Here is a 12233-nt window from a genome sequence, read left to right on the forward strand (position 1 = left end):
CTGATTATTGCAGTCTGGGACTAAAAGAAAGCATCCAGAGGGTAACATTGGGCAGAGAGCTCGGTCTGTAACTAGGGGTCGTCTGTAAGACGGGTGTCCTTAAGTAGGGGACCGCTTGTATGTATGCACATTATAGATTTTAAGTAAACTTTACATAACTATTTTTCTAACTCTGTTATTTCATAAAATGTGGGTTTTACCCTCTAAACAGCGATAAGCCAATTATAGTGCCCCAAACAGACATTCTAAAATCCCGCTCAATTTTGCATGAATGTGTATTGTTGGCCAATCAAATTCATATAAATTGGCCAATCCATGTCCTTCAATCCAAGAGCCACCTAGTCTTGGTCTTTATTTTATTTGTGGATTATATGAAGGTTGGACTTTGCCTTTGATTGTAGCTCCCTCACTTATACCATCACAGAAACACCTCTCAAATTTTTTGTAAACTAGTTTAAAAACTTGAATAAACAGAACAAAATTTTACAAACAACATTAACTGATTACAGTAAAAGAGGGATAAGACGATAAAGAAGCAATGAAATGATATCTATCACCAGATCAAGGATTGTAAACCAAGTACACTGACATACTGGTGTGTGCCCCCTCTGTCAGTATCTACTCTTCTTTTAGCTTCTCATGCCCTTGTTTTTAAGGGGGAAAAAAGGCTTTTAAAATTATGCTAATAAGCCAGAGGGGCTCCAGGCTCCATAGGAGTTAATGGAGCCCCTCGGGCTCATTTGCAAAATTTTTAAAGCCATATTTTTTTAAAAACAAGGGCATAAGAAGCGGAAAAAAAAACAGATCCTGCAGAGGGGGTGCACACCAGTATGTCAGTGTGCTTGGTTTACAATACTTGATCTGGTGATAGTCACATTTTACTTTAAAGGACATCTAAGAAACTTTGTAATATATCTTGTCAGAGAAGAAATTTGTTGACCATTGTGTTTTTTAAGTGGTTGTATCCACCATAAGTGATTTTCAAGGCGTATCTTAAAAGCCATATATTAAAAATATACACTCACCGGCCACTTTATTAGGTACACCTGTCCAACTGCTCGTTAACACTTAATTTCTAATCAGCCAATCACATGGCGGCAACTCAGTGCATTTAGGCATGTAGACATGGTCAAGACAATCTCCTGCAGTTCAAACCAAGCATCAGTATGGGGAAGAAAGGTGATTTGAGTGCCTTTGAACGTGGCATGGTTGTTGGTGCCAGAAGGGCTGGTCTGAGTATTTCAGAAACTGCTGATCTACTGGGATTTTCACACACAACCATCTCTAGGGTTTACAGAGAATGGTCCGAAAAAGAAAAAACATCCAGTGAGCGGCAGTTCTGTGGGCGGAATTGCCTTGTTGATGCCAGAGGAGAATGGGCAGACTGGTTCGAGCTGATAGAAAGGCAACAGTGACTCAAATCGCCACCCGTTACAACCAAAGTAGGCAGAAGAGCATCTCTGAACGCACAGTACGTCGAATTTTGAGGCAGATGGGCTACAGCAGCAGAAGACCACACCGGGTGCCACTCCTTTCAGCTAAGAACAGGAAACTGAGGCTACAATTTGCACAAGCTCATCGAAATTGGACAGTAGAAGATTGGAAAAACGTTCCCTGGTCTGATGAGTCTCGATTTCTGCTGCGACATTCGGATGGTAGGGTCAGAATTTGGCGTCAACAACATGAAAGCATGGATCCATCCTGCCTTGTATCAACGGTTCAGGCTGGCGGTGGTGGTGTCATGGTGTGGGGAATATTTTCTTGGCACTCTCTCGGCCCCTTGGTACCAATTGAGCATCGTTGCAACGCCACAGCCTACCTGAGTATTGTTGCTGACCATGTCCATCCCTTTATGACCACAATGTACCCAACATCTGATGGCTACTTTCAGCAGGATAATGCGCCATGTCATAAAGCTGGAATCATCTCAGACTGGTTTCTTGAACATGACAATGAGTTCACTGTACTCAAATGGCCTCCACAGTCACCAGATCTCAATCCAATAGAGCATCTTTGGGATGTGGTGGAACGGGAGATTCGCATCATGGATGTGCAGCCGACAAATCTGCGGCAACTGTGTGATGCCATCATGTCAATATGGACCAAAATCTCTGAGGAATGCTTCCAGCACCTTGTTGAATCTATGCCACGAAGAATTGATGCAGTTCTGAAGGCAAAAGGGGGTCCAACCCCTTACTAGCATGATGTACCTAATAAAGTGGCCGGTGAGTGTATATACATATATTACTTGATAACCACTTTTAAGATCACTACTTCAGTTAAATAGTATAAGATGTAGGAGTATGTGGCCCTACGAAGCGGCAACTTGATATAAGAATAAAACCATTGAAGGGACCAATAGAGTCAACAACACAGAACTTTCACTTAAGAACTTTACTTGGAAGGTGTAAATATAATAAAACATAAAAGTGAACTGGTCAATAAAACTTAATCCTGCAGCAGCACTACTAATAAATATAGTTTAGAGTACAAAAGTGTATATGTTTCTCCATTTGCTATACAATATGCTACTAAACAAGAACATTACAATGTCATTTCAGGTTCAAGTATATGGAATCACATTTTCTTGATCAGTACCTGTAAATACTGGTTATGGAGGGGGTCACATCTCTGGAAAGTGGGTCACCTTTTTATCCAAGAAGGTGTAAAAGGCTCCATATAAGGGAATTATCCATCAGTTTTATACCATTTTTCTTCATTCCCAAATAAAATATTTTTTAGACTATTAAAATTGACAGAAAATGCATAGAAATAAAAGCTAAACCACATCTTACTACAGGCGGTCGCCGGGTTACATACAAGATAGGTTCTACAGGTTTGTTCTTAAATTGGATTTGAATGTAAGTCGGATCTGTATACTTTATAATTGTAGCTCCACGCTAAATTTTTTGGGTCTCTATGACAATTGGATTTTAAAAATGTTGGGTTGTCATAAGAACCAGGATTAACAATAAAGATTAGTTACAGACACCTCAGATAACTGTTACAGCTGATCATTGTAGCCTAGGGCTTAAGTACTGCAAATTACCAAAATCCAGAGGTCTGTTTAGGTACTTAGACTGCAGCAGATCAGAAGCTTGAAGATTGCGCTCAATGGTGAAGTGATGTGTTATATCTATGGGGATGGAGCTGTCTCTTAACACTTCATTGACAAATGTATGGGGTGTAGAATGGAAGGAATAATATCCCATGTCCTATTAATGAAGTAAATTAGATTGAAGGCTCAGTTCAGACTTTTAAGGTTATAATAATTTATAGTAGGGTTAAATGTAGTCTGGTATAACAATACATTTATGGTTTTGACTCCTGTAGGCAGACGCACTCCATTACAGATAATGCTGCACTTCCTAAAGTTCTAATGAACATCTAAAAAAGTTTAAATAGATTTCTGAGACAAATCTATTTCTTTCTAACATTGGGGGACACAGCACCATGGGGATAGACCCTGCCACTAGGAGGCTGACACTTTTGTTGGCTCGGCCTTGTTGGGCTATCCCCTCACCACAGGCCTCTGCTGATCACTTTTAAGCCTTGTGTCAGTAGGAGGCAGACATGACCTGCAAGCTGTTCTGCTGCTTTTCCTTTGTTAGCTTACATTTTTCCGCAGGGCGCACACTGCTACTTTCCCCTGCTGGTGCTTTTTCGCCGGTCACCCAGTCCGCTCTTGTCTCTACAGAACGAATTCCAGTGCCCCACTACAGTGCGCGGCTACTGAGGGGATGTTCCTGCAGCATCGGAGTGGTAAGTGGGTCTGGTTTATTCTGCCTGGCTCCACTTTCCCTTGCTAACCCTCAGGGGTCTATTCCTGGGCTTTCTGCTGCTAGGGGAGGGGGGGGGGGGGGCTTGGATTCTTCACCCAGCTGTTTTTTACTTTTCACCTGGTAGTTTTAGGCCTCTGGAATGTTCTGGGAGCCTTCCCCGCCAAAGGCCTCTCATTTTCAGAAGGCTTTTATACTTATGGCCGTACCCCTTTCCTGGCTCCTGGGCAATCTCCTGACCCTCCCACAGTTCTCATTGGCCACTGGAGGAAGACAGCCCCCCTCCTATCACAGGCTGCTGGGTTTTTGCTGTGGGAGGGGCTTAGGACTTCTGTAACCAGCTCTCTCTGATGTCCCCTGTTCTACCAGAAATTACCAAGGCTGTGTTTGACTGTGTGGCTCAAGTTATTAAAATGATTGAGACTTATAAGCCTCAGTCCTCCAAAGTCTTCCTTTGATGTGAGCAGCGTGGGTTCCATCCTCTGGTCTGATCCACTCCCAAGCTCCTCTTCTTCCTATGGTTGGGGTTGGACCAGGGCCTTAGTCTTGTCTCTCTAAAGAGCCAAGTCTCTACTATGTCCATCCTGTTCTTGAGAACACCTGCCATTAATCCTCAGGTTAGAACCTTGATTTCGGGGGTAGCGCACTGTGCTCCCCTCACTGGTACCCTTGTGAGCTGAATCTTGTTCTAGATTCTCTTCAATCGCCTTCATTCAAGCCCCTGCGGAGGTCTCCTTACACTTAATTTCTTGGAAAGTTGTCTTCTTGGTGACTATAACATCCTTATGCAGGGTTTCAGAGCTGGCCTCTCTTACTTGTCGGTCTACCTTTGAGGTGGGAGGGGAAGCCTACAAAGCCCATGGTCTACTACTCCCCCTTTTGAGTCACTGCGCACTCGATCCAGACTGTCAGAGCCTCCTGGGTTGCCCAGGTGTGCAAGGCTGCCACACGGGTATCTATTTCCCTAGCCTCTGCCAATCCCAGCCTGGTGCTTCAGACAGCTATGTACTAGGTTGTGCGCACAAGTGTGACAATCTGTGAATTTGCAGTAAGGAGGTGCTCTGGTAAAACCCCAAGAGCATTTTTGGCTCATTAGCATAATTTTAAAAGTTGATTTAGAGGAAAGGAGGCCTTGGTTTACCACAGTTACCATGCCTGGATCAATGCATAAGTGTCCCTGGTTTATCATGCTTGATTTTGATGGTAGATTTCCTTTAACCATACCGTGTGAGTTTTTAATAGCAGCAGAACTGTGAAAAATTGATTTATAATGGAGATGTATAGCAGGCTTGTGTTTGAGTATTCAGTTACTCAGGAGAGAAGTGCTGTGTTCAGTGAAGAGACCTAACACGCCACTACACTGCAGTGCTCCAAGTCCAGCTACAATACTGGAATATAAATGCAATTTTCACAGTTCTGCTACTAACAATATACATAAATGTATGGTTATATAGACTACAAATGAGCTGCATTATCTCTTTCTGAAAATGCTGTGGGTGGATACTTCGGTTAAAAAATTATTACAGGCGGCCCCCTACTTAAGAACATTCGACTTACAGACGACCCCTAGTTACAAATGGGCCTCTGGATGTTGGTAATTTACTGTACTTTAGCCCTAGGCTACAATAAACCGCTATAATAGTAATATATTATCAAAGGTGTCTGTAATGAAGCTGTATTGCTAATCCTGATTCTTATGATAATCCAACATTTTTAAAATCCAATTGTCACATACAAAAAAAAAAAAAATTGTATGGGCGTACAATTATAAAATATACAGTTCCGACTTACATACGAATTCAACTTAAGAACAAACTTACAGAACCTATCCTGTACGTAACCCGGGGACCGTCTGTACTTAAATTTCAATTTACTTAATCAGACAGAAATGTGTATTATATGTATTATCTTTGGTGTCTGTTGTGTACACATCCAATAGTTCTACTGAAGCACTGACTATGATGTGCAGCTTTCATAGCTGATGTCTGTAGTACCTATGAGTGAGGTCAGGCTGGTTTTTCACATCCTCTAGCTTTCTAATCTGCAGACAATGTCCATTATTTCATATTTCATTATTCAGTGAATGCATTGACTGGTAAAGTGTTCCTGAGGCTATATGTGTCTCCTCCGCTGGATGAATGGCCAGAAGGAGCCTTCGCTCCTAATACAGAGGTGTCGGCTTCTTTGATTTCCATTGCTCTTTTATAAAGCTCAGCTGCTTTTTCATAATCCCCTTCTTCATATCTGTTAAAAGATGTAAAAAAAATAGAATTCACTAATACCCAAATTTACTACACCCAGCAACAAGTCAAAATATTCTTACAGAATACAAAACTTTTTGTTCTGTAACTCCTGGTGATCAGTTGTTATTGTTATTTATACATCAGAGAATCTAGAATTACAGGGGCTTCATGTGGTACATGAAAATGCCCATGAAAGCAGAAGGTGCAGAGGGGGTGTTTTATAGTCCGGAAACTACTTGATGTCTTTGGGCGGCACACTGGCTTTTGGATCCCAATGCAATCCCCCTGCTCCTACTCTTTGCCTCTAGTGTAAGCTCTATATCCAATTGTGTACCTATGGTTAGGACTTTTTATGTTTTAGCTTACTGGGTTTGTTTAGGAGGAAGTATCACTTGTCACTATTATCTGCTTATACTATATCTACATGTATAGCTTTTACACATATAAGTGCAGGGAATTCTTTCCAGTTGTGCCATTTTACAGGCCCACATCATATGCAGTAGTCATTTTCATTTCCCTGACTTTCCTTGTATTTATGTATTTTAGATTTTCTGATACTTATTCAATAAAGGGTTCATTTTTTTGTATATTGGTTTATACTTGATGTCTTTGTCATAAGGTGATGGACTCAAATAATTTTATTGTACAGAAGTTTTGTACAGAAACCCAACCGAAAAATACATAAAATAACAGTAGCATTACCTTAACAAAGCAAGGTTTTTCAGGGTTTCTCCAACTCTGGGGTGCATTCGACCAAGACTGTCTTCATAAATCTTCATGGCACGCTCATATAGAGGCAAGGCTTCTGATTGCTTTTTCTGAATGATAAGAACAGGTAACATAATAAAGACTATTATACAGGATATGCAGTTTCATTCTCACAAAGTAACATTTGAAAAGTTATTTTCATACCTCACTCCTTTCTGTTCATCTAGGTTATTGCTCTGTAATGTCTCATATTGTTAGTGGGTAGTAGATTAGTGGGAAGAGTGCAGAACTTAAAGGACATCTACCATCAGATTTACTAATGTTAGATGTTCCAAACTTACTCGCTCGCTACGTCTGTCAGGGGATGACCTCGCTGTCATCTCCCAGGACATCCGCAATCTTGTTAAAAAAACAACTTATATCACCTGAGCGTCTCTCAGTTCCAACGCCTGCTAATATATGCCAATCCCTCCAACCAGGTCAGTGCAGACTTGAGGTGGTGAAGGAGGCAATACCGTTTCTAAGAACAAATTCATGGACTCACTAAACAATTATTATTCAGTACATTGTTTGTTGAAAACGGTTTATTTCCACCTAGTGTTTGTTGTAATCCAATATTTTTTATGTTCTAGCTAATACCTATTATTGTACCATAACGGTTATAAAACAAAAGTCTTATTAGAACTGTAAATTTCAACTTTACAATCCTGCCAATAGTCATCACAGTCACATGCTCCAAATAACAGATTCCCCTTAACCCCTAGGCGCACCAGGACGTTATAGTACGTCCCCGGGGCTAGATGCTTAGCGCACGGGGACGTTCTATAACGTCCTGCTTCTGGCACCGGCTCACGAACGGAGCCGGTACCAGAAGCAGCGGCTGTCAGCTGTCTAGTACAGCTGACAGCCTGCGCTAACACCCGCGATCGGAGCCGGCTCCGATCGCGGGTGTTAACCCCTTACACGCCGCGGTCAAACATGACCGCGGCGTGTAAGGGTGTTTGCGCTGTGGATCGGATCCCCCGTGCCGCTTACCGGGGGATCCGATCCACTTCTGGGCAGCTCCGAGGACTGGCATGTGCCCCGGAGCTGCCCGGTCTCCATGGCAGCCAGACCCCTTCCGGGTCTGACTGTAAACTGTCTGAGCATGCGCAAGCTTGCTCAGACAGTTTACACTGCTCTACAATAAAATAGTATTGTAGAGCAGTGTATTGAACTTAAACCAGTGATCAGAGCATCACTGGTTCAAGTTCAAGTATGTATAAGTAAAAATATGCAAAAACACTTAACACTACACATTATAATAAATAAAAAATAAATACATAAAAATATAAGCCCCTAAAATGTCACTTTCCCATAAAAACACTTAATAAAGTATAAAAAACACAAAAACACAAAAAACCCCGCATATTTGGTATTGCCGCGTCCGTAACAATCTGTATAATAAAACAGAATCGTTACTGGACCCGCACGGTACACGCCGTAGAAAAAAAACGCAAAAACGTTCCGAAAAAAGATAATTTTTAATTAATACCCTATAAAAAAATGCTCTAAAAAGTAATTTAAAAAATGTTATGCACTCCAAAATAAGCCCACTAAAAAGAACAACTCTTCTCGCAAAAAATAAGCCCCTAACCAGATTTGTCAGCCGAAAAATAAAAAAGTTATGCATATGAAAAGATGGTGATGCTAAAATGAATAAGATTTTCTCCAAATTGGTTTTTATTCAGTACAATTGAATAAAATACACAAAACCCCCACATATTTGGTATCCCTGCGTCCGTAACAATCTGTATAATAAAACAGAATCATTATTAGATCCGCAAAGTGAACCCCGTAAAAAACAAAACAAAAAAAATCTCCAGAAAAAAGATCATTTTCAATTAATACCCTATAAAAATGCTCTAAAAAGGGATTTAAAAAATGTTATGCACTCTAAAATAAGACCACTAAAAAGAACAATCCTTCTCGCAAAAAATAAGCCCTTAAACAGATTTGTGAGGCGAAAAATAAAAAAGTTATGCATATGAAAGACGGTGATGCTAAAATTAACAACATTTTTGCCAAATTACTTTTTATGCAATAAAAATGGGAAAAAAATAAAAAATCTATATAAATGAGGTATTTTTGTAATCGTGGCGACCCATAGAATAAAAATAATATACTATTTTTATGGTATGGTAAACAGCCAAAAAAAAAAACCATAAAAATCTTCCTGAAAAGTGATGATTTTCATTTCCTCCACCAACAAAGAGTTAATAAAATCTCACCAATTAGCCTATAGATTCCCCCAAATTACGTACCAGAAAAGTGCATCTCATGTGGCAAAAGAAATAAGCCCCTATAGGTCCACAATAAAAAAAAGAAAAAAATGATAGCCTGTACAATGTGACATAGCAAATCTGATGTGGATGGCGCCTCCTTCCCTTCTATGCCCGGCCGTGCGCCCATACAGCAGGTTACCACCACATATGGGGTATCCGTGTACTCGGGAGAGATTGGGTAACAAACTTTGTGGAGCCTTTATTCATTTAATCCATTGTAAATGTTTAATTTTCCACCCAAAATGGGTGTATTGTGAAAAAATATTACAAATTGGAGACTGCACCTCCATTTTGTTTTAACCCCTATAAAACACGTAAAACGTTAACAAACTTCTTAAAAGTGGTTTTTCATACGTTGAGGGGTGTAGTTTCCACAATGCGGTAATTTACAAGTCTAGCTATTATTTAGGCCTCTCAGTGTCAATTAGAAGTTGAGCAGGTCCATCTAAATACAGGTTTTGGTGATTTTACAAAAAATGTGAAAAATGATACCCAAATTCTGAGCCTCAGAACATTCTAGTAAAATATGTGGAATCTTAAAAAACCATGCCAGCATAAAGCAGACACTTGGGAAATGTAAGTTATGATTTTATTTGGGAGCTATGACTATCTGCATCAAAAGTAGAGAATTTAGAACGTTGAAAATAAAGAATTTTTCCAAATTTTTGCCAAATTTTGTTTTTTTTCATAACTAAACACAAAAGATTTCATCCAAATTTTTAAACTAATTTGAAGTACAATGTGTCACGAGAAAACAATCTCAAAATCCCCTGGATATCTCATAGCGTTCCAAAACTATAACCACTTATAGTGACACAGGTCAGATTTGAAGAATGGGGCCGCGTCCTTAAGGCCAAAAGAGGCTGCGTCCCGTAGGGGTTAAGTAAAGTAACTACAAAGTTCTTACCATTTGACAGTACAATACAGCAAGATTCACTAAAGCAGTAGCAACACTCGGGTGTTTTGGGCCAAAGGACTTCTGACGGATCTCCACAGCCAGCTCATAGAGGGGTACCGCTTTATCAAGCTTCCCCTGGGGGAGAAAATTTAAAACAAAACAATAGATGTAAAAAAAACTATTGCCAATAAATAATTGTATTTTCACGTGAAAAAATAAAGATCTCACCTATTCATTCACAATAAGACTGGACATAAACATTAGATAGCTTTATTAGTGTGCCTGCTAGTTTATAATGATACCCCAATTGTCCCAAGTAGAGATATAGACAGCTTAAAAGGGGTATTCCCACAAAGACAAGATTCTTAAATATACTCAGGATAACAAAATAACACATCTTCTGACCTTGGGTCGGGAGGACACTGAGCTGAGCTCCTCTCTGCCTACAGCCCCCACCCTTGCATTCCAGGAAGAGCTCACACAGAGAGTTCCTGTCGGCAAACAACACATCATGAGGAGAGTGAAGCTGCAAGCTACAGAGAGATAAGGTCTTTATCCAGGGGTGGGGGAAGGAGGCATATAGCAGAGCTAATGGTGTATATTATGGCTGTGTAATATGCACCTCTTGGATCTCATCATCTCTGATCTGTTTTATCTCTCTTTCTACGTGTCCAATACAAGTAGAATGTTCATAATGTAAATCAGGGGTCTCAAACTCAATTTACCTGGGGGCCGCTGGAGGTAGATTCTGGGTAAGGCTAGGCCGCATCAAGTTTTCCACACAAAATGCGCTTACAAAATATCATTATTCAGATTCAAATGTCATGGCGTCTCCCAGCGCAAGGAAAGCCCCGAGCTGGGAGACGTGTTTTCTCTATGAACGCGTCCTGTGCACCGAGGGGTCCCAAGCTCCTACCGCACTGAGCCCAGTCAGGGGCTCAGTGCGAAATTTGATAATATGTTCAATGATATCATTTTTAGGACTGTACGACCTTTTGATCACTTTTTATAGATTTTTTTATATTTTTCAAAATGGCAAAAAAGTGCCATTTTCGACTTTGGGCGCTATTTTCCGTAACGGGGTAAAACGCATTGTAAAAAACGTTATTATATTTTGATAGATCGGGCATTTTCGGACGCGTCGATACCTAATGTGTTTATGATTTTTACTGTTTATTTATATTTATGTCAGTTCTAGGGAAAGGGGGGTGATTTGAAATTTAATTTTTTTTTATTCTAATTTTTTTTTAAAAAACTTTTTTTTATTTTTATTTATACTATTTTTCAGACTCCCTAGGGTTCTTTAACCCTAGGTTGTCTGATCGATCCTATCATATACTGCCATACTACAGTATGGCAGTATAAGGGGATTTTCCTCCTCATTCATTACAATGTGCTATCAGCACATTGTAATGAAGGGGTTAAAACGAAATAGCCTCGGGTCTTCGGAAGACCCGAGGCTACCATGGAGACGGATCGCCGCCCCCCGATGACGTCACGGGGAGCGGCGGTCCCAGGTAAGATGGCGGCGCCCATGCGCCGCTATCTGTTTGAGGCTGTCGCAGCTTTGCCGGCAGCCTACGCTGTAAAAACACCCGCGATCGGTGCTAGCACCGATCGCGGGTGTTACCAGTAAGCCTTTGCTGCAATATGCAGCAAAGACTTACCGGCTATGGAGAGGGCTCAGCCCGTGAGCCCTCTCCATGCAGCGCGACCCGACCGCCGCCGTGAATACACGGCGGGCGGTGCTTTTCCAGGTGGGGGCCGCAAAATGTTGGGCCGCGAGTTTGAGACCCCTGGCTTAGAGAGTCCCCGTCCACACTGTGGAATTTTACACTGACAATCGCTGACTGATAGGAGTAAAAAGGTAAAGTAAGGGGGTTAAAATCATTTTTACAGTGTAAACATCACTAGAGGACTGAAAGTTGAGAATTTTCTTTCATGGGCAAACCGATTTAAGCCTTGACCTGTTTTAATTGGTTTGTCCCACAATTGTTGATAGGGGATAACAAGGTGATCGATGTGCGTTTAACTGCTGGGACACCAATTATAATAAGAACAAGCACCCCTGTGATCTAGAAACAAGGGTTCCCATACACGCTAATAGATGGAGCAGCAGGCTGATTATGTGACCCGTTGCTCCATTCACTGACTCAGTGCCTAAGTGAGCACTGAGCTCAGCTATCTCCGGCACTTCCATAGTGAGAACTGGATCCCTGTTCTTCAGATCATGCAGGTCTTGTTCTCGTGATCGGCTGGGGTCCCAGCAGAGGGTCTCATA

The 12233-nt window shown here is 41.1% G+C and overlaps 1 protein-coding gene across 3 annotated transcripts in view; it reads right to left on the minus strand.

The window, feature by feature from the left end:
- Positions 1-5524: 5524 nt before the first annotated feature.
- Positions 5525-12233, minus strand: part of NPHP3 (nephrocystin 3) — a 42984-nt gene continuing 36275 nt past the window's right edge. For all 3 annotated transcript variants that reach the window (XM_072153459.1, XM_072153460.1, XM_072153461.1), the window contains exons 26-28: positions 9962-10087; positions 6725-6840; positions 5525-6023 (exon numbers count right to left, since the gene is read on the minus strand). In XM_072153459.1, coding sequence (XP_072009560.1) covers positions 5852-6023; positions 6725-6840; positions 9962-10087 — 414 coding nt within the window. In that variant the 3' untranslated portion in view covers positions 5525-5851. The remainder of the gene's footprint in view (positions 6024-6724; positions 6841-9961; positions 10088-12233) is intronic.

The sequence above is a fragment of the Engystomops pustulosus genome, chromosome 5, assembly GCF_040894005.1.
Source record: "Engystomops pustulosus chromosome 5, aEngPut4.maternal, whole genome shotgun sequence".
NCBI lineage: Eukaryota > Metazoa > Chordata > Amphibia > Anura > Leptodactylidae > Engystomops > Engystomops pustulosus.